Genomic DNA, 26273 nt, shown 5'->3' with positions numbered 1-26273 from the left:
GGGACTCTGGGCATAGTTCCAGGTGACGGGGAGGGAGTCCCCAATACAGGGAAAAACAAGCTATAATAACAATACTATAAAACTCTAACTAGATTAATATAAAAGTTATGAAACATAGAAACTATTAAATATTTATTTACAGGTTCTATCAAGAGAAAAAGCTGCAGAATTCTGTGGACACAGAGATTCTGACTCAGGCCATGCGGCAGTAAGATGGAACTGGAGAGGTGTCAGCCTGCGCTGCCTTTTATGCCCTTAGTCGGGAACACAAGTTGGCCAATGGACACTGCGTGTTAGACTTTCTGGACTCGGGCACATGGCACTCATGCATACTCAGGTGTGGAATACACATAGGCACCAGCACTCAAAGAACTAGCGCAGCAGTTACTGGCAAAGATTAATAAAAAAGATTCTAACAAATTCTGTGGTTTTCACTCCATCTCACACTTACAGTGTGTGTAACAAAGACCCTAATAAGAACAACAAATTACCCTATTGCTTTTCTTAACTCATGTGTCTTAGGAAAAATGTAAGGAAATAAATTTAAAAAAAAAGGCTGAAATATGTTTGTGAGATAGTTTGCGATTATGGTCCTAACATAGGGACGAATGTCTCGCTACACTTTTATGTAAAGCAGTATGAATTTCTCTTGCTTACCATTTTGACGTTCTTTTTCTGATCGACTTTTGGTTTTGGCTCCTTTGTACTTTTAGGGTCTTTTTTTACTTCATTCTCTGTGAAAGTTCAAAGAATAAAAACTTTAAAATATAGGTGGTATTTGCTAAACTGCTGTGCAAATGTTCCTTCACTGAAAAAAAAAAGTAATGATTTTAAAAGATAGACAATATGTGGAATGTTTTGTATCTGAATAGGGACTGCTGAACCCAGCGTCGTCCCTGGCCTGCAGAGGGATAGCATAATGAGCTGTGAATGTGTGGACAGAGGACCACGTTGAGGCTCTACAAATGTCCTGGATAGGGATGTGTGCCAGGAAGACCGCTGAAGATGCCTGAGCTCTAGTCAAGTAGGCTCTGACAATTGGAGGATGCTTGCTACTGCCTAAAAGACGAAGAAGAAAAAGGCAAGGGAAAGGTTGAGAGCAAAGAGAACTGCTACTGACCATTGCCACAGGGGCAGATGATCTGGCAGTAGCCTGGAGAAAGTGGTGTTGGCTAGCACAGGCTCTGCTACAGCTTTGAACTGCCTCCAGAAACTGTAGACAGGAGGGGATTAGTTCATAGGTAACAAAGTGTGGGAGACACGGGGCTGCAGAAGACATTTAGAAGAAGAACCATTTCCTGAAAGATTACTTGTTGTTTCTGAAGGTCTATTCTGAGAGAATAGATTAAAAACAGGAAACAATTTCATTCCAGCGAATAACAATGCATAACTATCTGTACTACCCACTTGTCCAAGGCTGACGCTTGCCAAATGGGAAAAGAAGTGAGAAAGGTGGTCACCTAGGCATACAAAAGTTCCAAGAAAAAAACAACACATATTCATTGATTATTGTACTGCAGATTTAGGAGTGGCGGGCTGGGGAAGAATTGTAGAAGCACTGTCTAAGCTTATTATAGGACCAAGCGCTAGTACCTATCCCCAGAGTAACTACAACCTTTTAAAAAGAACTGGAGTCTTTGTGAAAGAACGAAAGTGAAGAACAAGGAAACAAGGACTGCCTGTATTTGTAAGAGGCATTGCATTTTTTATTTAAGTGGTTTTGAAGGATCAGGACAAAAGAGCTTTCATTTCTCAGTGCACTCTGCAACAACTACCTGAGTCTGCTCTAAACTATGAATAATTGGCTATTGTCCCAAGTGGCTGTACAGCAGTCAGGTATTGATGGAGCACACTGCAGCATGGGGATATTTTGAGGTGCCCCTTATTACTCCCTAGTTGCTTTTTACTCTTCTTTCCTCACTCTCAGTGGCTGCTTCCATAATTGCATAAACCAAGACCTTTCCTTCAGGCTACACACCCTCATTCCTTCAACACCCATGAAAATAGCTTTCCATGGACTCTGGAGTGTGTGTTTGGGGATGTGACTCTCTCCTCCCTCCACCAGTGGAGCACAGCAGCAGCGGGCACCAGCTCTAGCTGGCCCCCTACATGTTGCCAGCACCATCAGAAGCAGCAGGGCAGTGACCTCCAGTCACTTATGAAAATTTAAAAACAGAAATTAAAAAAAAGACATTTTCTAAAACTGCCTTTCTAACAAACATATGGTAATGTGTTTGTGAATCTGTGTATTATACAAACATTTGAAAAAAAACAAAACACTTCTACCCCTGGGGACAGGATAAGAGAACAAATGTGACAGATGTCAATCACATTACTTAATGCACTAGTGGAAGGCACATGGATACTAAAGTGACAATCATGGTACGTATTAGAACTTATATAGAATACATTCTGCTTTCTTGGTTTGGAGCTAGGTTTCCTAACCTTATGCATACTTAAGCCCCTTTGTTTTCAGTTTCAACCGATTTTTACCGAAAATTCCGGGTTTTCCAAAAAGTGTTATTTGTTTTTTTCCAATTTTCACTCTACTTTTGTATCATTCAAATATATAAAAATAACTTGTTTTATTAGGAAAATACAATACATTGCATGAGATATATATATTATGATAATACATTAATCTGTGTATACGTGCAAAGATGCCTGTTGAAGTAAGGCTACGGATTCGTCTATAAATTACACAATAAACGAACAGGCACGCACGCATGTTCTGAAGTGCATATGCATCTGAACGTACTAATGAATCTCACACCCACCACATACACATTTCAAGCTGTTAGCAGATAATGTTTTACAGATTTGATATACTAAAATGTGAAGAAAACAAAAATCTGTATCAGAATAAGTTTCAGAATGCAAGGAAGTATTTGAAAATTAAAAAAAAACCCAAACAAACAAACAAACAAAGAGAAAAGGATGAAATTGAATGTATGCATTGCAAATGGTGTGGCCCAATTATTAAATGTAAATATTTATAGGATAATAGATCTTTTATTTACAAATCTGCAAAGGCTTGATTCTTCTTATTCACTAATATTTCATACTGACAAAGTAGTAATTGTTTTCAGAGCATGTTGTGAAGATTGATTTTTGCAACACACAGAACTATATTTGGGTAACAGAATATGAGATGTTGTCGAAGCAAGGTCTATGTTTTATAATAATGTCTTACACTGATGAGTGCTTTTCATACAAACATCTCAAGGTGCTTAGTTGTAGTCCACTCCTGCATGCATTTTCTCATGGGCTTCAATGAGAATAGAAGTAAGCCAATTGTGCTCCCTGCCACATCCCAGTAACCCAGTTCTTGACCTTACCCTCAGCATCTCCTGTAGATTTCTCTTCCAGTATCTCTTGCAACCCCTGCTTTTTGCTCCTTCCTATAACCTCCATTGTGTGTTGCTGGGACAGAGTCTTCTGCAGCCCTTCTAAGCCCCACTTTCAATAGCTGCCTACAGCAGCACAGAGATTCACAAGGCCCTGTGCTTAAGGTCATACTCTAACAAATAATCAGATACCAGCCAACCAGCACCACATGGCTAGGTTTAGCTCTTTGATACCTAGAAAAATACTGGAACAAATTATTCAACAATCAGTTTGTAAGCACCTAGAATTAATAGGGTTATAAGGAATAGATAGCATGTATTTGTCAAGAATAAATCTTGCCAAGCCAACCTAAATTCCTTCTTTGACAGGGCTACTGGCCTAATGGATGGGGAGGGGGGGGAAGCTGTAGATGTGATACATCTTGATTTCAGTGAGGCTTTTGACAGAGTCCCACGGACACTCTCATAAGCAATCCAGAATAATGTGATCTAAATAAAATTATTATAAGGTGGGTGCACAACTGGTTGAAAGACCATACTCAATAGTTTGTTTTCAAACTGAGTGGGGATATCTAGTGGAGCCCTGAAGGAGTCAGTCTTGGGTCCAGTATTACTCAATATTTTCTTTAATGACTTGGATAAAGGAGTGGAGAGTATCCTTATAAACACCAAGCTGGGAGGGATTGCAAGCATGCTGGAGGACAGGACTGGGATTCAAAATGACCCTGACAAATTGGAGAATTGGTCTGAATTCAATAAGATGAAATTCAATAAAGACAAGTGCAAAGTACAGTAGCACCACAAAGATACGAACACCAGAGTTACGGACTGACTGGTCAACTGGACACCATGTGAAACTGGAAGTAACCAATCAGGCAGCAGCAGAGAGAAAAGAGAAAAAAAAAAGCCAATACTGAAAAGTGCCTGCATTGCATCTTAAAGGTAGGCACACCTGGGCTGCCTGTCCCCATCCCCACCCCCACTTACAGCTACAGTAAGAGGTGAAGATGCTGGGGCTGCCAGCCCAAGGAAACCAGAGCCAGCAGAACTGCTTACACACCTCCCACCCTGCCCTGCAAGGAATGGGACTCTCTCTCACACACACCCCCCATCCTGCTGGGAGGGTGACAAGCTTGCAGTCCGACCCAGGGAAAGAAGCTGCCTCTCAGAGCTGAGGAGGGAGCTCAGCTGCTGCTGAAGCCTGGCCTGGTGTGTCAACCTCCATTCCCGAAGTATCCGTAACTCTGAAGTTCTATTGTATGTCAATTTAGGAAGGAAAAAGCAAATGCACAAATACAAAATGGAGAATAACTGGCTAGTACTGTTGAAAAGGAACTAGGCATTATAGTGGATCAAAATTGAATATGAGTCAACAATGTGATGTAGTTATGAAAAAGGCTAATTTCATTCTGGGGTGTATTAACAGGAATGTTTTATGTAAGAACATGGGATGTAACAATGCTGTGCTCGACATTGGTGAGGCGTATACTGGAGTACTGTTTCCAGTTCCAGGTGCAACACTTTAGGAAAGATGTGGACAAATTGGAGAGAGTCCAGAAGACAGCAACAAAAATGATAAAATGTTTAGAAAACCTGACCTATGAGGAAAGGTTGAAAAATGGGGCATGTTTAGTATTTGTCATGACTCAGGGGTCTCAAACCTATGTCCTCAGGGTCCAGGGGAGAAACCATATTCCAACTTTCCACCTAACAGTTTCCTAAAAATGGCATACCTATGAAGCCCAGCCCCAGGGTGACGATCTGCCTCTGAGGTCAGACTGGCAGAGCCCCAGAGCAGGTGATTGGGCCTCTGGTCCTACTTAAGCCAGTGGCAGGAACAGGAAAGTTTCTGATCAACTAGGCTCCACCCTGCTCCGTACTGTGTGCCTTCTGCTCCTTGATTTCCTGGTATCCTGACCTAGCTTGACTCCTGGCATCTGACTTGTGGTTCAGGACCTCCAATTTGTTTCCTGCCTCCGACCCCTTGGTATCCTGACCTAGCCTGACTCTGGTTTCTGACTTGTGGTTATGATCTCCAGTTTGTCTCCTGCTTCTGATCTCCTGGAATCCTGACCCAGCTGACTCCTGTCTTGTGACTGCAGACTCTGGCTCTGACTATTAGGTCTGGATCCCCATGATGCGGTGGTGACAGCCTTGCGAAAAGATGACTGAGGGTGACCTGATAACAGTCTTCAAATATGTTAAGGGCTATTATAAAAAGCATGGTGATCAATTGTTTTCCATGTCCACAGAAGGTAGGACAAGAAGTAATAGGCTTAATTTGCAACAATGGAGATTTAGGTTAGATAGTAGAATAACTTTCTAACTATAAGTGTAGTGAAGCTCTGGAATAAGTTTCCAAGGAAGGCTGTGGAATCCCCATCATTGGAGGTTTTTAAAAATGGGTTGGACAAACACCGGTAACAGATGGTCTAGATTTACTTGGTCCTGCCACAGAGCAGGAGATTGGACTTGATGACTTCTGGAGGCCCCTTCCAGTCCTATGTTTCTATGAATGCTGGTTGCACAGAGGAATATGCAAAACAATCAGGAGATGATCTGATTCAGTGAGTACCCTTAGAAATCAGAACAGCCCTCTCAACTGGGTTTGAGGTCTCTGGGCATGTAATACAAGCCATCCTTTTCACACAATTCTCACAGATTTTGCAACAATAGCTCAGTGGATCAAAAGAAATATGTAGCTCACAGTGTAATCTCAGCTAAATATAAAGGAAAATGGTTCAGTAGTTGTGAGGTAACATGTCTTAAAACTTAGTCACATACGGTTTTATGTTAGGGCTTGTCTGTACAGCAAGTTAGTGTGTTGCAAGACAGAGTGTGAATCTACAGCGAAAAAGCTTGCCATGCACTAACTGGCTTCATGGACCCTGCTATTATACACTAAAGTTCCACAGTGTTCTTTGACACAGACCTTTTAGTGCATGACTGTAGGGTCCCCCTGGCAAGTTACTACGTGGCAAGCTAGTGTCCTATACATTCACACCCCGGCTTGCTGTGTACTAACTCACTGCATAACCAAAACCCTAAATCGCTTTCCTTAATCTGAATTTTTCAATTTAGCTTCTTTGTTCTGTTCTCTGTTCTGACAGCCACTACAAATGTTATGGCTCTAAGAACCACTTGTGTAATCTAAAAGGTCTTTCAAAATTTAAAGTCTAACAAACTTTACAAGCGCTTTAAGGAAGTCCAGGATATTTTAAATTAGAGGCCTTGGAAGCAGATATTGTACTGACACTTTTTTTCTTCTTTCATATATGATCGATGCAGCAGTTAGATGACAGAATATCGAGGGCAGCAAGGTGTTGTAATCCACTCTCCAATCTTCTAATTGTGCACTCCTCCACCACATGTTTGACCATCTGCATCGCTACCCTGCAGTCACACTGTGAAGTTTGGGCGAAGCTAAATTTCTGCATTGTGGCAGCCACTCTGGCTGTTCCCGTCACTAGTCTGTTAAGCCTAGTCCAGGATCACATCCCACATTGCAAACAGGGGGATGTAAGTTAGGGCTTCTGAAATTTGTCACCATTCCTGTCTCTACCCCAGAATTGCTGCCACAATGGGAGGACATAGCTGTTAGTCCTGATATGCCTTTGTTCATCTGAGATTAGCACTAGGCTGGCAATGCTGAGCATGAACAGCTACTGCAAAAGATGTTGCAAAATCAGTCATGCAGGAACTGCAGGTAAAGTGGCTGTACATAGAACTTGGATAAGTTTTTCAGCTGTATGGTCAAAAGGTAGGTTACAGAGAGGTGACAGACTCCTAGCGTGGATTCAATCTTGGTGGCTTTTTTTTTTTTAGAAAAAGAAAAGCTCACCCTGTAATGATATTATAAATCTGTACATTACTGAAAAACTATAGTATGTTTTCATATACTTTTTTCAATAGATATTCCAGCCAATATTACTAGGAAACTTTTGGGTATGAAATTTTGTCTCATAGTCAAATGTATTCAATGTAAAATAAATGAATAACATGATAAATAATTGATTTTATGATATCATCATTGTACCTGGTTCTTCTACATGTATTCGATTGTAGAGAATTTGGAGAGAAAAGTCTCTGGATACAGAACTTATTGCCTCCTCTTGAAAGATACTTAGAGCTTCCAAAGGTAACTCCATAAGTAGTTTGTCTGCTAGTAATATCACACAATCACCTAAATCCGTAAGTCCACCTGATATAACAAAAATGAGATATTTAGTAATTCTTCATAAATATGTTAATAATTAAAATTACCTGGGAATATGGAGTTTCTTCTTTATCCCACTGCACAAAATGCTTTTAAAATAATGTTATATTATATTTTTAATATTAATAATTCAATAATAATCTGGATAATTCTCTCCATCCAAAGAGAGACTCTGCAAAGTTCTTAGGATATGCATTTGTGGAGCCTACTCCTCCTTCAGAGGAGAAAGTACCTCATTAACAACCATATTGTCCCTCGAGCAATGTCACATGAATTTGACATATATGCAGTTTCCAACATGGGAATAATATTAGGAAATGTACAGACTTGCCCATTCTGACATGCAACATCCTAACAAAAAGGCAAGTTAAATGAATTTCAGTCAGAGTACACTTTCAAAGGAGCTATTATCCAAAGACAGCAGTACCTTTCTGTATGAAACAAAACAAAATGGTTACTTACTTTCTTGTAACTGTGGCTCTCCCACTGACATAGTGCTGTCCACACTGATGCTTATGTCAGTGTAATTTATGTCGCTCAGGGGGGTGATTTATTCACAAGCCTGAGCAACATAAGTTATTCTGACCTAAGCTGTAGTGTAGACACTGCATCCATCTACTTAGCTAAGACTAAGAAACTAACAAATTTATTAGAGCATAAGCTTTCGTGAGCTACAGATCACTTAATCGGATGCATACAGTGGAAAATATAGTGGGGAGATTTTATATACACAGAGAACATGAAACAATGGGTGTTACCATACAGACTGTAACAAGAGTGATCAGGAAAGGTGAGCTATTACCAGCAGGAGAGTGGTGGGGAGGAGGAAGAACCTTTTGTAGTGATAATCAAGGTGGGACATTTCCAGCACTATACAAGAACAGTAGGAGGGGAAATAAACATGAGGAAATAGTTTTACTTTGTGTAATGACACATCCACTTCCAGTCTTTACTCAAGCCTAAATTAATTGTACCCAGTTTGCAAATTAATTCCAATTCAGCAGTCTCTCGTTGGAGTCTGTTTTTGAAGTTTTTTTGTTGAAGAATTGCCACTTTTAGGTCTGTAATCGAGTGACCAAAGAGATTGAAGTGTTCTCCGACTAGTTTTTGAATGTTATAATTCTTGACGTCTGATTTGTGTCCATTTATTCTTTTACGTAGAGACTGTCCAGTTTGGCCAATGTACATGGCAGAGGGGCATTGCTGGCATATGATGGCATATATCACATTGGTAGATGCGTAGGTGCACGAGCCTCTGATAGTGTGGCTGATGTGATTAGGCCCTATGATGGTGTCCCCCGAATAGATATGTGGACACGGCTGCTACTCTGAAACTTAGCGAAGACTATCTTCCATCGGCATAGCTGCATCCACACTAGGTTTTTCTTGACAGAACTATGTTGGTCAGGGGTGTGTTTTTTTTCACACCCCTGACCAAAATACCTATGCCGCTGTCACTTTTCAGTATAGACCAAGCCTAGGACTGTACTAAGTGATACAGACTGTGAGGACCCCCACAGCCTAGAAGAGTGGAGGAGAAGATGAATAAGGAGACTGATGGATCCCAGAGAAATTCTCTCTTTTTGACCTTCTGCAATGGGTCATCTTTTCTCCCAAATAGATTGTCTTGCTATGGGCTTGTGCAGCTTTGAAGGTAGTGGATAATCTAAGCAGCTATTTTGCAGGCATAATCAAGTACCTGGAAATGTCCGGTAAATGGCCTAAACTGCACTTACAACTATTTGTACTTACAAACTGTTGCCGGCGGGGGGGTTTGTGTGTCAGTATTTCAAAATTTGTCCCTACATATTATTTTCTAGATATGACATACCTTGTAATCCAGTATGTTTTGTCTCCTTATCTTTGGCTTTTGTTTTTCCTGATTCTGCTGTTGAAACTGATGGACTCTGCTGTCTGAAAATAAGAATTATATCTCAAAATACTACATATATCATGGCAAACTTGGATTTTCAAAGCATTGTGATGGAAATAAGTGTCTCAATGTCATTGAAATTTAGTGGATGTTGGAGGGCCTACCTCCCTTACGTTCCTTGGAAAATGCAAGCCTTAAATAGTTTAATGATAATGTTTCAACTCTGATTTTAACACTATATAACTTTTGTTATACAGTAACATTTAACAGTGATGGCCATTAATCCTATTTAAGACCTGATCCTGCAAAGACTTACATATGTTACCTTTAAAAACATAAGTAGTTCCTTTCATGGGACTATTCCTGCTTAAAACTAAGCATCTGTGTATGTTTTTGCAGGATCAGGAACTAACTTCATAAATATTTTTAATGTTAATTTTAATATGATTTAGGAAAGGAGATGATAAAACATTTGTAAAAATCTTACCTAAAATCAGTAAAATCAAATACTGGCAAAACTGGTTTCAGATATTCTTCCATGGCTTTTAAAATATCACAGAAATCTGATGTAAAATTTTTCTCATTTTCATTTATGTTTTCTGTTAGATTCTATCATACAAATAAAAAAACATTAGAATGCTTACAAAGTTAAATGACAACAAAGATGGGAAGTACAATAGGTTAATCAGGGCTAAATGGAATCATCATAGTTTGTAACTAATTGAAACATCATAATATTAAAATAAACAATTTTCCTTAAATCACTGAATTAATTATGTTTTAAAATTGCTCTCTCTGAATGCTTTATTAATGTCAGCATTTTGTTGACAATCCCTTCTCTAATGCAAGAATCAGTGCAATAATGCCTGGGGATATAAAATAAGATATTTTAGCTACAAATACTTTATACTGAATAACACTTGAATTGCTGTAAAGGAGCTAGCTGGAAGGAGGAGAAGGAGAAAGAAGAGAGAAGACCAGAAAAAGACAGAAGTAAAGTGATGGCACAAATCAAGGAAGGAAAAGTAAGAAAGGGGAAATGTGAATAGTAGATGGGAGTAGTAGAGAAAAGGTATGGCCCCAGAGGGAGAGAGGCTGATGAGGGACTCAAACAGGCTGAGGAAAACAGATGGGAAGAGAACTGACAGGCAAAGATGAAAGGAGGTGAAAGAAGAAATGGACAGAGAGGAGGGAGAAAGTAGATTAGAAATAAAAGGAAGAGGGAAATAATTGAATAGCATAGAAAGGAAAAGTTAAAGACACATACAATTTTAATTTTACACTGAAAGGTCCATTTTTAGAGCTATCTCACCCCAGTCTCCATTTGTGTGGGTGTAACTATGTGTGTGCATGAACACTTACACATGCTATTGTGAAGTACTAAATGTCTGTATGTACAGTTGATAAATGCTATCATATCCACATGTAGCAGATGGGTTCTGTGAAGTAAATTCTATCCTTTGCAGGCAAGTGACAGCATTTATTAACTCAACAGGCAGGTCTTAGCCTTTCAAGTACATACATACAATACATACAGTTCATATGCACACATGGAGGCCAGTGTTTTAAAACTCTGGCCGTGTTCATTCTAACCTATGTTATCACGCTATTGCTATTCCTTATTGGTCAAAAGGAAGGGAGAGGAGAGGGAACCAAAATAATTATCAGATAGGTCTCCATGACAACTAAGGCTGGTTATGGCTACAAACAAATTCATCAATATTTTGCCCACCAGCTTTAATCAGGATTTTTGCTGAGGGACACTGGGATGGAAAAGATAAGGTTCTCCTTTTAGTTTTAAAATTCCTTCCTGATAATTGGTGGTATTCAAAGATTTGTTTTAAACCAAAAATAAGCATTTAAAGTTTTTAAAAAGCAAGGGTTCTCGTTTCAGACATGTTATTTATCACCCAGTTACATATGTATCGTCACCTAATTACTAGAGGCCTGCTTTTACTAGTAGTGATGTAGCAACCTCCATGAAACTTGGAGAAGTGCAGATTGCAGGAAAGAAGTATCTGGAAAAGGCAAGAAGAAGTCAGTCTGTGTGCAAATGGCTTGAATGCTAGCTGCAATTGCAGCAAATCTGTAAATAGGTGCTTTAAAATAAACTACCATTTCAGCTTTACAAGCATGCAGTCTTCTCACGTTATTATGCTGCACACGGGACATGAAACACTGACAATCTCAGACAAAGATTTATTTGATCAACCTTTTTTATTAAATTATAGATGTTTTTCAGTGCTTTTGTTAGGAGGCTATAAATTAAGAAAAAAGTTTTGACATTTGAACATCACATATTATATGCCTGTAAGAAAATTAACTACTGTGTGTAAAAGCATATCTAATCTAATGAAGCCAGAGTTCTTGAGTTGACATCAATTTCCTGTGATCTTGCAATCTAAACGCAAATGAATGCATACTAAGGACCCAATCCTGCAATTACTTATGCAAGAGCTTTAACTTTATGTACTCTGAGCAGTTCCATTGACTATTTAAGGTTAAGCACTATGTAAATCTTCACAGGATTAGGGCTTAATAGGGACCTAATGATTTTCAGGAATGCCTAAGGGAATTAAAGCCAAGGGGGAGCTTGGTACCTAACTCCTATAGTTTCTTTTCAAAACCTTTTCCCTAATTTTTATATATAAATATAAATGAAGACCTCTTAAGATATACAATATTCCATTTGGGGACAAATTATGAATCTCATTTTACATCAACATTCCATCAGTCTAAATTGTTAAGGAAGTTCAAAACTGTTGAAAAAAATCTCAACAACAACAACAACAGAACAACACTCTACTATTTAGAGCAAAGAAAATAACGGTAAGTTTCAAAGTAGAGCATACACAGGAGATAACAGTTACAGAGCTTATAAGAAGTTGCATTTGAAATAAATGTTAGAAACTGTAGATGAGGGCTATTTTGCCCAGCTTTTTGTTTTATCTTCCGTATATATTTTAATGTCTATTTTAAAAATAAAAATCCTGAATCAAATATATTACCATATCTATTTTGGGAGTAGTTTCTTGCCATTTTTGAAAGTCAATTTTCTCTACATGGAATTTCTTTTCTATTTCCTGTCCGAGGAGATTGTTCATCCTTTCCTGTTTGTAAAGATGTACTTTTCCCAACAAAATCAAGATTGTATCAGGATTCACAGGAAAACGAGAAACTTTAGCCCGCACTAATAAAAGAAAAAAAGTATTTCTTTCTAAAAAAATAATTTCCACATAGCCACAGATTTTTTTATATTCCACTTTGAATAATTCCAGTATATAAAGGGTTAAAATATAGTATTAAACAACAGCACAATTATTTAGGTATGGTCAATATCGAGGAAAAAAACAGTAATATAAGTCTGTCTTGAACTTGGAGACACAGTGGCAGAAAGAGAATCTAGTATCTAAAAGCACATTCCCTGGTGCTGCAAGAAAAATTATTTCTCCCCCATGCTATTAAAGATGTGTTTGCATTTTATTATTATGACATATAATACTTTAAAACACACAAATCACACCTGACCTATAAGAAGGGTATAACAATAAAAAGTTTACAATAACCATTATTCTGACTTTGACCATTTTTTGGCCCTCATAAACAACGCGATTAGGTTATTGTAAATTTGGACTAGTGATAAGCATAGAAACAGTACATCTGTTATGCATATAACTTCCACGGGCATTAATGGGATTTATGTACATAAATTTCCAGGTATCAAGATAAGACTATACCCCTTAGCACACTGTCTTAAAATTATATCCATTGCTTGACAGCATGAGTTGGATTTTCTTGTACTGAATGCAACAGTGAGAGCTATGGATCTCCTAACATCACCATTTTGATCACTTTATTTCTAAACAGAGACACTCACCCATTGGCTGACCTGGTTTTCCTTTCTGTTGTCCGCTACTGAGTTTTGGCTTATCAATCATTGCACTATACAACATTGATCTATGGAAAGCAATAAAAATAGAATGGAATATTTGACTATTCACATATTCAGACCTTTCAGCCTTTCAAAGCAATAGTTACCACTACCCTGGTGGTCTTTGAATTGCTGCACTAATTTTCTTGTCCACCCCCTTTCCCCCCGCTCCGACACTTTCTCAGGGTATGTCTATACAACAGCTGGAAGGATGCGTCCCAGAGTGGGTAGACAGATGCACTAGCTCTACTTGAGCTAGCATGCTAAAAATAGCAGTGTGGCCATGGGCAGTAATTTGGGCTAGCTGACTATGTACCCAGGGGGTTGGGTGGGCTTATACTTGGGTGGCTAATTGAAGTGGCCACGGCCACACTGCTATTTTTAGTGCAATAGCTCAAGCCTGTCTATCTGCATTGGAAAGCATTCTCCCACATGCTGTATACATATACCCTTATGAAAAAAGGAAGAAAATCTCTCCTTTCAGGGAGCCTGCAGAGTTGTAAGCAAACATCACCCAAGTGTGTGTGTGGAAGCTTGGGGAGAAGATTCTCTGTTAAGAGACTTTCACTAATACACATCTGGTCCTTCAATCACTGAGTCTCACTCTTCCCACAGTCTCTATAGGGATGCATAGTGAAACATGGGGGCTGTAAAGTGGACCACTTTAAAGATTTTGGCTCTCTCCTGTCCACCTGAGGAATAGAAAGAGAGAGAACTGTGGAAACTTAAAAATGACTTTAGGTTCATGTTTGAGTTTTGGTCAGTTCTTATTTTTTCTGAACTTGTTCACTTACCCTAAATTACAAAATCAACATAATTAGAAGTAAAAGATAAAAAAACAGTCAAAATAACTTGGGAAAAGGAAAATAAAGTTTGTACAAAACAAAATGATAAAGTTTTATACCTGTCATTTGAATGCTGGAGAATGAGTATATGGAAGTTTGGTGGCAATTCATTTATGATGTTAAAATGTTGTGCAAGAACACAGAGATTTCCCCATGCCTGTACAATAATTTAAAACTGACATTACTTTTCCTATCTTTTTATGAACAACACTTACAGTGCATTCATCAAGAGACTGATCTATAATAGTTCCAAAAAACAAGGCACTGTTATTTCCAGAAGGCATACTTAGAAAAGAATAGTGTAGTGCACAATAAATGAAGTTAAAGCAATAATTCATGGCTAACATTAACATGAGTTATTTGCCTACTATACTGCATATCAAGCTAAAAAACTACCAAATGCTGAAACCGATTTATATTATCAGTAGAAAGGAATAGCAAAATATTTCAACTCAACATTTATACTTTCTAAAAGCAATTCAAGCATTTCCATAGGAATATACACCTGGACCATTTATACTCCTCTGTAAAAGGAATTGTATAGACTATAATACATATGTACAAATATTATACATAATAATGTATAATTTGGGAGAAAGAATAAGATCTTCCGGAGCAAACATTTTGCCTACCAAACAAAGGAGCAGACCACAGCTCTAATCTTGTAAAAAATTAAATACATATGATTAACTTTAGTTTAAGTGAAAGGAACTTTTCACGTGCTTAAAATTAAGCATGTACATAAGCGTTTATAGGACCAGGGCCAAAGGAATTAAAGGAGGGGCCATTATTTTGCTCCAGAGCAACTTCGTTCCACTCATATATAGTACTCTTCAAAAAGTTACCTTTGAGGTAGCAGTTAGCCTCTGCTCCACATTTTTGAGAAGATTACTGGTTATGTCCCCTTTTTGTTTTAAGTGATGTTGAAGATGCAATAGTGCTGCCAGCTGAGAGCTGCTAGTGTTAGAAGTGGCTGCTAGCAGGATATCCTTCATCATCATAGATGATGAACAGCTCTGTAATATTTTAATATTTGTTTATTTTCCCAAATGTTTCATACAAATAGTTATTGAAAAAGCTTGTCAGATAAAAGGTGAAATGAAATGGCAAACATATTATCATTATTTACAGTTACAAAACAGTGTAAAAGCTTTGGCGATAAATTATGAGGACTGGAAGATTTCTTAGCTATTAATTTCCTTTCTGAAATTGATCTCTCCGTCAGTCCTGATTGCTGGAACGCTCCTCCCTGCACTGAGCTAGGGAGAGATCTAATGAGTTTATGGGAGCCTGGGCCTCCAAATCAGGCTCACTGGGATTGTGTCAGAAGAGTACTTCCAAAGGTGTGCGGAAATTTATTTCAGCAATTCAGTATCTAGTAACTATAAACACAAAGTAACTAGAAGAAGACAGCTTAAACCACCTTCAGGAAGCCTGAAAATTAGTTGCTGGAAAATGGTCAACAATGCCAAGGGTTAGACATACTGATGTTGATATCAATCTGACAAACCAAATGTACAGGTAAAATTTTCCAATCCGCTTTAACACAATGAATGCAGAAACCCAGGGCATCATTTTCACAATCCTAGAAACCCAGCCATTTTTACAATCACTTTAGAGGGCAGAATTGCACTTTTTATTGCAGTATAGTTTTCTTTCATTTAATTTTATTATATTTTATACATAGTAAAATGATACAATAATGGCATCTACCAGTGAAAACCTGAAGTCCATACTATGAAAATTATCAAGGTTTTACAACGGTCAGATGTCAATAATACACTGACAAAAACCACTAAAATCAGCAAACATATTTTATATTTAATTATTATTAATAATAATACCACTACCTAGTTCTTACATAGTGGGTTAGTGGTCAGTTGTCATGCTATCCAAATAGACAAATTTACTTATGGTACTCAAAGCTCTTTTTTTATATTGTAGAGGGACTTAAGCAGCAGTTGTGTTACCTGATGAAGGGCCAAAAACTGGCTACTTGAAACTGGATCAAATCGTCCAATGCATTCAATGATTTCAAGACTAGCAGCAGCCAGAATATCAATTATGTTGTTACTGAATGCAACATTCATGCACTGAAGCAAAACTTCACTGGATTGAGAGAGGTATCTTTGGGCCAAAATCCGTTTTCTCTAAGTAATAAAAAAATAAAAATAAAAATGTTCTACATTAAAATATTTGTTAAATTACATAAATACATTATTGATGCATTTTTGATCACTACAATCTTGGCAGAAATATCTGGTTTTGTTCTTGTATAATTGTATTTTTTTAAAGTTTGATGAAAAATTGTACAAGTTTAGTCTCCTTGTAAGGAATACATTTAATATCTATTAACATCAGTGAGAGTTAATAGTGTGCAATCAGGAGACTAGACTGAATGATCAGTTAGTAGAGAGCTATACCGATGAAACTATTCTTTTTAAAAACATCAAATCTTAAACATTTAGTTTATATTTTTCTTTTAAAAGAGAAATGTCTACAATAAAACATCTACAATTATGTATATGTACTAGCTAGTATTATACCAAAATGCCAGTCATTATTAGCCAATCAACACTATTGGCATATGTATAATCACTATAGTTGTTTCTCACTAACCACTTGTGAATGAGAGTAACTTCCTACTCTGACTGGCTTGTGTAATTTTCAAGCTGTTTGCCGGCAATAAAGACACCAGCCCAGCTTCTTGATCCAGTCACCTGAAGCAGAAAACTTCAAAATGTTCAAGAACAAGAATGTACCAAAAATATGCCAAAAGTAAAGAATATGGGATTGTACACACTCAGGCAAGTTAAAAACTCTTTAGTCTCAATTCCCCCTTCTCCTCAAGCGGGTTTCCTCTCCTATAATTCAAAGTTCTTACAAGAAGAACAGGCACATTTACGTTTGCCTTGTTTATTTACTGTATATTGTGCAAATCCCAGACACTCTGTCCCAACTCAGTTCTGAATACAAATTAAACCAAATGACAGCTAGTTAGGGAAGAGGAGGTTAGCTAACCTGTAGCAACCAGGGAGATGGGGAAAAGGGGTAAGAGTGAAAGAAGAGGAAAATGTGAAGGGAGAGCAGGGGAGATGACGAGAAAGAAGAATCCAACAGGTTTTGTAACTTGTATTTGGAACAATATGCCTTTGGCAGCTTGCCAACCCCATTTTCTGTTTGCTTCTTTACTTTGGATATTTAATTAAAAGCTTCAGTATTAAAATGTTAATTGTCTGTAAAAGTGAATTCTGCTACAACACTCATTCTTCAGCCTCAGATTCCATTTGCTAAAAACACCTCACCCATGAGGCTAATCAGCCCCAGCATAAAAAGGAAGCCCTCAAGTTATTTATATAAATATCTATGTAAAATACCTTTAATTCATTTGCTTTCTTCCTTTGCTCATCATGTTGGTTTTTACTAATTGGAGAACTGCTACTTTTCATTTCACGTTCATTGCATTCTGCTTTGGTTGTGGGAGGTTTCATGGTGTTCAATGGAGTTTCTTCCTACCCACCAGTAACAGAGAGGATTCATTAATATATCTATCCCACTAAAATTAAGTGGATTAGTTATTGTGCTTAAAGTTAGGAGGAGTGAAATTCAGCTGGATAAAGAGTAAGCTAGTTTCAGCCTTAAAAATGGAGAGAGGGTGTATCTCACCACAATAATACCTTTATAATATCAAGTGAATTAGCAAGTTTATGAGGCATTAAACTCTGGTTAGCATGTGATAGTGATGAATCTGCTAAGTACCTAACATTAATCAGGACTCGTAGGAGAATGAAACACAAACATGGGGATGGATTTTTAAGCAGGAGACCACAACTTTATTAACTTTAATGGTGGGACATAAACTGCCCACCAGAGCATGAGGTACTTACTCAGGTACAGTGCAGTGTTAAAAGGACTCATACTAAAAAACTAGGTTTCAGAGTAGCAGCCGTGTTAGTCTGTATTCGCAAAAAGAAAAGGAGTACTTGTGGCACCTTAGAGACATGCATCCGATGAAGTGAGCTGTAGCTCAAGAAAGCTTATGCTCAAATGAATTTGTTAGTCTCTGAGGTGCCACAAATACTCCTTTTCACATCCGAAAAGGTTATATTTGCCTTTTGGTTTTTGAGAATTAGGGTATATATTTTCAAGTTTCTCTCTACAAACATGAGAGCTAGCTTACTTTTATATTTTTAAATGAAAACAGATTCTCACATATTCCCTTAACTCCAGGAGCCAGGGCTTTAAGAAAAGCAACAAATATCATGAGACACATGATAAAAATCACAATAGTAGGCAACACTGTGCTACACAGTAATGTAGTGGGGAAGCAGTGGTGAAAGAGTTAAAGAAAACCTTCTCCTCCAGGCCCTGACATCACTATTTTACATTCTGGTAAATGTTCTGCTCAGTTCAGCTCTCATGAACGTTTTTATTCAGGATTTGAAGAGGCTCAACTCTTTTCGCCCAGTGGTCAAAATACTGTAAAAAGACGTAAACTTGAGCTTATCAAATAACATTCACTGCATTTTATATATTTTCATTCAGAATCAGATTCTGCCTGGCCCATACAGACAAGCACAGAAGTCTCCCTCTCACTGCACAGCCTATACAAAAGACATACACAATTTTACACCCTGTGCTCTGGGAGAGCACGGACTGCTAAGTCCCTCCCAGGATTTGTCTACACAAACAGTGCATGGCAAGATGGGATGTAAATCTACAGTGCACTAATGCGCTGTTCAATAACTGTTCATGTGGACCTGGTTAAAAGTTCCCTAGTGTGCAATTACCTATTCCCATTTAAAAGTGGATTAGATCAAACTACACTAGGGAACTTTTAGTGTGCAGTAGCAGGGTTCACATGGACAGTTAGTGTGTGGCCTGCTACTGTGTTGCAGATTTACTCCTCAGCTTGTCCTGCACTAACCATTTGTTTAGACAAGCCCCCAGGAACACATCTCAAAGGGAATGAGGAAGCAGGGCTACAGCAGAGGTGGCCAGCCACATGGGGCTGCAGAACACAGGCGAAGGTATGCACCTAGGAGCTCTGGGGAAGGCAAGGCTCCTTTAACTATGGGTTCTGACTAATTTGCACAACTATCCCTCAATTAAAAAAGCATTAACAGTACATAAAGAGCAACATTCTAGTAAGCACTTATCAATATATATCTAATAATCTTAATTTAGAACCAAATTCATACCGTAACAGTTTCATTCCAGTAAATATCTGAATTTAAGGGGTCCACATTAACTGCAAGTAAACGCAGAGTTTTCCCAGTGAGATACAGGTACTTGGCTTTGATATCAGGACATCCTGTATAAAGACTCTGTAGACTTGCTAACTGAGCCAGCGCAACGTGACCCACAGTCCGTCCTATGTCTATCCATCCCTGGTAAAATCAAAATGTTAAATCAAGTCACATTTTCATATATAAAATAAATGTTCTCTAAGACAACATGAACGAATGAACGATTCATAGATTTATATCACCCTTTAGCTTGAAATATTGGGTTTTGGGGTTGCATGTGAAACCTAATAATTAATTCTTCAACTTCATGTAACCTTCTTTTCTCTGAAAACATAAAGATAGTTTCAGCTCTATTCCTCCCTTTTTTGAACCCTGAAGCAATAATAGAAAATGAAAACAGAAAATAAATCTATTTTATTTTGAATGCTGAAATTCAATATACTAAAATTTATAAATATGAGAATTTCCAAAATTATCAATATTGGAAACTAATTTCCACTATTTGCTTTACCAAAGCATATCAAGGGCTCTGTTAATTTTCAAGGCCAAATGGGACAATTTTGATCATCTCTACTCACCTGCATAATGCAGGGTGTAGAATTGCACCAAGTGATTCATACATCAAGCCTATACCTTCTGGACAAGTTATAGCCTGTCTTTTAGAAAGACATACAATACTGATTTAAAGACTTCAAGTGACAGAGAATCCACCACATCTCTTGATAAGTTGTTTCAATGATGAATTACCCTCACTGTTAAAAATTTGCACCTTATTTCTGGTATGAATTTGTCTAGCTTCAGCTTCCAGGTATTAGTTTCTTAGAACAATCCTGATCTTGTTATGTAGAGAACCATTGCTTTTTTTTCTAAAATAACTACATATCTTTCTGGAGTGTGCAAGGTTAACCTCATATACTCACTAATGGACTAATAAGAGTAGACAGTGTCAGAGGGCCAGATTCTCAACTACGGTGAACCAGTGTAGATACATCTACTTAAATGGAGCTATGCCCACTTACACCATTCAGATAACCTAGCCAAAAGAGCAGGGGTTAATCTAGGGGTTGATCCTCTAAACTCACTATAGTAAGCACTATACCTGGAGGTACTGGGTGGCCAGTGATGCAGTATTTATGAGGATTCATAGCAGACAGTTTACAGCAGGAGCGTTGATTGGGACTATTAGGTGGAAGATGAGCAAAGGCCTTTCTATTCAGGTTTATTACAAATACTGAAAAATGAGTGAAAATCGGTGCACAAAGTTAACTTCATGATTTTCAGGGTAAATTTTGGGGTTAATATTCTGGAATGGGAGGACGGAAAAAAAGCAACAAATAGAAAAAAGTAACAGATCTGAAAGTAAAAGTAGTTAAATACTGTGGTTTATTTCATGAAGTATATTAATAGAACATATACATATGCATGTGCATGTGTGTGTATCTTCCATTACATTGCCTTACTTTAACAGACAGCCCTACATTTCTACTAAGACTAATTTATTATTAACAAACCTAATGAAATATATTGGATTTTCTTAAAATAATCAGTATTTTCATGTTGTTGAGTGGTCCAAAATTTAGGTGAAAAAATCTGTAAAAAAAACGAATTGTTTTTTTAAAAACCTGGGAATTTCTCAGTAAAAAACTGAAAATGAAGGGTCTTTAGGATGAAGTACAATGCTGCAGTCATAGTATGTGTATGGATGGTGAAAAGAGTGTGATTTAATGGGGAAAATGTAGTTCAGTGAAGACAGCTCAATTTCACTCAACTTTTGCTTCTGACAATAATCCTTAAGCCTTTGCCCTGGAGAGACAAGAGCCTTTTTGGCACAGAGAACAGGCAAGGTCTTAACAAGCTAGTGAAAACCCATACTTGAATGTTCTGTGCCCCCATATTCAAATGAAACATTTGCCAGCCCTTTCTCCTGTTTAGCAGTTATTAATCAGTTATTAATTGCTGGCTAAGGCGATCCCTCTAGCCTAACACAAGGATTTTTTTTTAAATATAACATTTATAGCTAAATCACAGGAAGGATCATATGTAATTACCTGTTCCACAGAAGCACTATCAGGTGTTAACCTGACAAATTCTTCAACAACTTGATTAAGTGATCCCTCTCTCAGCTCTTTCCGCTTTTTTTCCGCATTAACAAGATGAAGAATATCCAAATTAATTTCCACAAAGCTTAGCTTCAGATTAGCAAGCCGTCTCATTAATGGCATACTAATATTTCTAATCTGAAATATAAAAAAATTGAGTGGAAGTCCATCTTTAAATCACCGTAATCGATTGGTCCATCAGCCCTCACAGAGAGAACACTGATCGCAACACATCAGTCGCATTGTTCTAGCCAGTCCTCCACCTGCTGGCCAGGCTGTCAGTGGCTCTGGACATCTGATCAGCATAGTGCACCGCAGCCCACAACCCGAGCAATCTGCCAGCCTCAGCCTCCCAAGCAGCTGGGATTACAGGCACACGCCACCGCGCCCGACCTATCTTTAAATATACAGTGTTAATATTTTTGTTAATTTATTGGATTAAAGTTAGAATTTCAGAACGCCTTTAATTATTTGAGGCACACATTTTAAATAAATAATAATGAGATCACTACATTCAATCATAGAATCATAGAATATCAGGGTTGGAAGGGACCTCAGGAGGTCATCTAGTCCAACCCCCTGCTCAAAGCAGGACCAATCCCCAATTAAATCATCCCAGCCAGGGCTTTGTCAAGCCTGACCTTAAAAACTTTTTGGATTGACTTTAGCAAAGCTTTTGACACGGTCTCCCACAGTATTCTTGTCAGCAAGTTAAAGAAGTATGGGCTGAATGAATGCACTATAAGGTGGGTAGAAAGCTGGCTAGATTGTCGGGCTCAACGGGTAGTGATCAATGGCTCCATGTCTAGTTGGCAGCCGGTGTCAAGTGGAGTGCCCCAGGGGTCGGTCCTGGGGCCGGTTTTGCACATTATAGCACACTGACATATTTCTATGAAAATAATAAAGCAGGGAAAGAAATAAGGGTACAATGGACAAGTAAAGTGGACAGGGAGCAACTGCCCTCATCTAGATAATAAAACCTACTTTATTTTTATACACAAAAATATACAGACTATCCTGAAATTCTTCATATCCTTGCCAAAATCATTTGCATCACAGTAGAAGTGGGTCTTCAGGCGAGGTCAGAGGACAGTGGCATTTCAGACCAGCTCACAAAAATTTTTCCACGTGTAAGAAGTCACAAAGGAAAAATCATGGAGAAACCTGTGGGAGAACTGGACAAGCAGGGTATCCAGAGCTGCATCACTGGCCAAATAGAAGGGACTGACTGACACACATGCATCCCTTTTCAACTAGATCTTTGATTTTTTTTTAATGTATCCTGCTCTATTCTGTGGAGATTTTTGCCCCATACAATAACTCCTTGCTTAACGTTGTAGTTATATTCCTGAAAAATGTGACTTTAAACTAAATGATGTTAAGCGAATCCAATATCCCCATAGGAATTAATGTAAATGGGGTGGGTTAGGTTCCAGGGAAATTTTTTTCACCAGACAAAAGACTATATATATATATATATATATACATACACACATACATACATACACACACACACACACACACACACAAACACACACACAGTATAAGTTTTAAACAAACAATTTAATACTGGTACATAGTGATGATGATTGTGAAGCTTGGTTGAGGTGGTGAAGTCAGAGGGTGGGATATTTCCCAGGGGATGCCTTACTGCTAAATGATGCACTAGCAATCAGCTGAGCCCTCAGGGGTTAACCCACTGTTGTTAATGTAGCCTCACACTCTACAAGGGAGCACGAATGGAGGGAGGGGAGACAGCATGGCAGACAGAGACACACACAGTGTGTGTGTGTGAGAGAGAGAGAGATGCGCATTGCCACTTAAAGTACGCTGACCCCACTGCCTTTTAAGTAGATCAGCAAGTTGAGACAGAAGCTGCTGCCAGGAAGCTTCCTCTGTCCTGAACCCTGTCGTGTCCCCCTCGGCTCTATGGAAATGGGGTAAGTGGGGTGCAGGAACAGGGGGACACCCTGACATTAGCCCCCTTTTTCCCCCCCGCACAGCAAGCAGGAGGCTCCGGGGAGCAACTCCAAGGCAGAGGGCAGGCGCAGCCCATGGCAATTGATAGCCTGCTGGGCGGCTGCCACACAAGGAACGGGGAACTGATAGGGGGGCTACCGGTCCACCCTAGCTCCAAGCCGCCACCAGTTAGCTCCAATGGGCTGCTCTTCCTGCAAGCAGTGGACAAAGCAGGTGGCTGCCAAACCACATTATAAGGGAGCATTGCACAACTTTAAACGAACATGTTCACTAATTGATCAGCAACGTAACAATGTTAACTGGGACGACTTTAAGTGAGGAGTTACTGTACTTATCGCTATAGTATCTGAGCACCTTTCAGCAGCTCTGAATTTGTTAGACAAAGTAAGATCAAAGAAATGGACCTTGCACTTGGGAGTAGAAAGTGGTGAAGTTTATAATGGTCTTTAGTTCTTATCTGTGTCTTATTTTAGGGTTCATCCCACTGTGCATTCATAGTATTAGGGAGTGACCCATTTTGACTAGTTAGGTAACTATATAATGGTCTTCCCTTATCCTATATATTTCTGACAGATCTAGATATTATTTTTATATCATGACAAACCTTACAGAAGGGTATATTTCTCACCTAATAACTTACTGTATGCTAGTTCAAAAAGAAAAGGGATATATTTCCTAATACCCAACACAATGCTTACTTCCCTTCCTTGACATTTCACTTCTAGCTGATCTAGACAATTCTAGCAGAGTAAGCCCCCACAGCAGGGAAGCACAATTCTTCTTGGTACTGTCTTAGCCAGGGAAGTGCTTTAGCCAAGTAACAGCTAACTGTGGTTTCAGAGTAGCAGCCGTATTAGTCTGTATCCGCAAAAAGAAAAGGAGTACTTGTGGCACGTTAGAGACGAACAAATTTATTTGAGCATAAGCTTTCATGAGTTATAGCTCCCTTCATCTGCTGGAAATGGCCCACCTTGATTATCACTACAAAAGTTTTTTTTTCCTCTCCTGCTGGTAATAGCTCACCTTACCTGATCACTCTCGTTACAGTGTGTATGGTAACACCCATTGTTTCATGTTCTCTGTGTATATAAAATCTCCCCACTGTATTTTCCACTGCATGCATCCGATGAAGTGAGCTGTAGTTCATGAAAGCTTATGCGCAAATAATTTGTTAGTCTCTAAGGTGCCACAAGTACTCCTTTTCTTTTAAGCTAACTGTGGTGTCCATCATAATTTATCATTTAACAGCAGAAATGTGTCTATGGGCTAAAAACAACTTGGACAAATGAAAGCAGCTATTCTTCAAAAATATGCTATCTGTACCATTTTTAGAAGTACTAGCAAAAGTCAACTTATCTCAGTATGTCAGACTTCTGGGGAGAAAGGTGGGGGAGGATTCTTACTCTCGTATAGATCCATTTGCAGGATTAGGACCTAACTATTTACTCTGTACTAAGGGCCAATTCTGCTCGCAATTACACATGTGCAAGACTAACCGCTGTCTAAACAAACAGTTAGTGCGGGGCACAAAGGGGTGTCAATCTACCTTACACTAGAGTGCCACACACTAAGTTTGTGTGTGGACCTTTCATTAGAGTTGCACAGAAGTAAACTATGGATGGAATCTGGTTTCTCGTTTCATAATGAAAGTGAAGAAATGACAAACTGAAGTTATGGTATTTAACAGGAAAACTTGGTTTCATGTGCTCTGCTGGTAAAAGGCTTCTGAGTCTCAAACAATCAGGCATAACACTGGGTTAGTCAAATATAATAATACTCCTTTGAATACCTAAGCACATTCTTCACCTCACAGATTAGAAGGTGGTGTGCTGGGGGAGGGCAGATAGTCTATAGTGGAGGGAACTGGGGAAGTTTGGGCTCCCTGTTTTTTTGCCCCTGCCCAGTGCAGGTTACAACAGCCTGGAGACTACTCTAACTTTTGGCAGCTATAAGTAGTCCCCAGAGATCTGCTAGCTGGGATCCCTGGCATGAACTGGGAGCTGCAGGGAGGGAGGTGTAGGAACTAGCTATCCTTGCTCCATGCCCATTAGCATGCATTTCTAGCTGGTAGTTGTGAGCAGGGGCTGGCCATACTGTGCTACTCAAGTTGCACAAAGGAAGCAGAGTGGGCTGAAGAATCTAGCCCATAATATTTAGAATTGGGATAAATGAGAAATTCAGTTTCACATGGGAATTTTTTCTTTTCTGCCTTATATGAAGCATAAAATAAAATAAAGTCTTTTAAATTTTGTGACAAATTTATCCTGTGCTCATTTTTAAAAAAAATTTAATTTCAACTTTTTTTATTTTCATTATCTGACAAACCATTTATTGAACTCTGGTGAACTGGTTTACAGCTTGATCAAAAACTGGCAATACAAATTCCTTTTAGTTTTTTTTAATCTGAGTTATGATGATTTTTCATTGTAAATGTCATATTTTTTCTTTTGAAAGGTTTGCGTGAAACCATCGTTTATCTTTTAGAATGTCTATTAGTTGGCATTCCTAATTTGCTTTTTCTTCCTCAAGTTTGCTGTAGTTTATTATGCAGGGTTTCAAATTTATGATGGATTTATAGTGAACGTTTGTGAGAATAATGTCAAATTCAGGTAGTTCTGTTTTTGATTGATTTCTTCAGTATCTGGATAAATATTGGAATTAAATGCTGAAAAAATAAGTGGGAAATTAGCTTACTCCAAAAGAAAGAATATATTTGCAATGCTATTATCTAAT

At 38.4% G+C, this 26273-nt stretch overlaps 1 protein-coding gene across 2 annotated transcripts in view; it reads right to left on the bottom strand.

The window, feature by feature from the left end:
* Positions 1-26273, bottom strand: part of CFAP46 (cilia and flagella associated protein 46) — a 143636-nt gene that overhangs the window by 13282 nt on the left and 104081 nt on the right. For both annotated transcript variants that reach the window (XM_074959109.1, XM_074959110.1), the window contains 12 exons: positions 21510-21698; positions 19414-19602; positions 17590-17724; positions 16183-16362; positions 15058-15228; positions 14272-14369; positions 13314-13393; positions 12445-12626; positions 9924-10045; positions 9395-9477; positions 7384-7548; positions 658-734 (listed from right to left, as the gene is read on the bottom strand). In XM_074959109.1, coding sequence (XP_074815210.1) covers positions 658-734; positions 7384-7548; positions 9395-9477; positions 9924-10045; positions 12445-12626; positions 13314-13393; positions 14272-14369; positions 15058-15228; positions 16183-16362; positions 17590-17724; positions 19414-19602; positions 21510-21698 — 1671 coding nt within the window. The remainder of the gene's footprint in view (positions 1-657; positions 735-7383; positions 7549-9394; positions 9478-9923; positions 10046-12444; positions 12627-13313; positions 13394-14271; positions 14370-15057; positions 15229-16182; positions 16363-17589; positions 17725-19413; positions 19603-21509; positions 21699-26273) is intronic.

This window comes from Natator depressus, chromosome 7, assembly GCF_965152275.1.
Source record: "Natator depressus isolate rNatDep1 chromosome 7, rNatDep2.hap1, whole genome shotgun sequence".
Taxonomy (NCBI): Eukaryota; Metazoa; Chordata; order Testudines; family Cheloniidae; genus Natator; species Natator depressus.
This window is presented reverse-complemented; position numbering and strand designations above follow the sequence as displayed.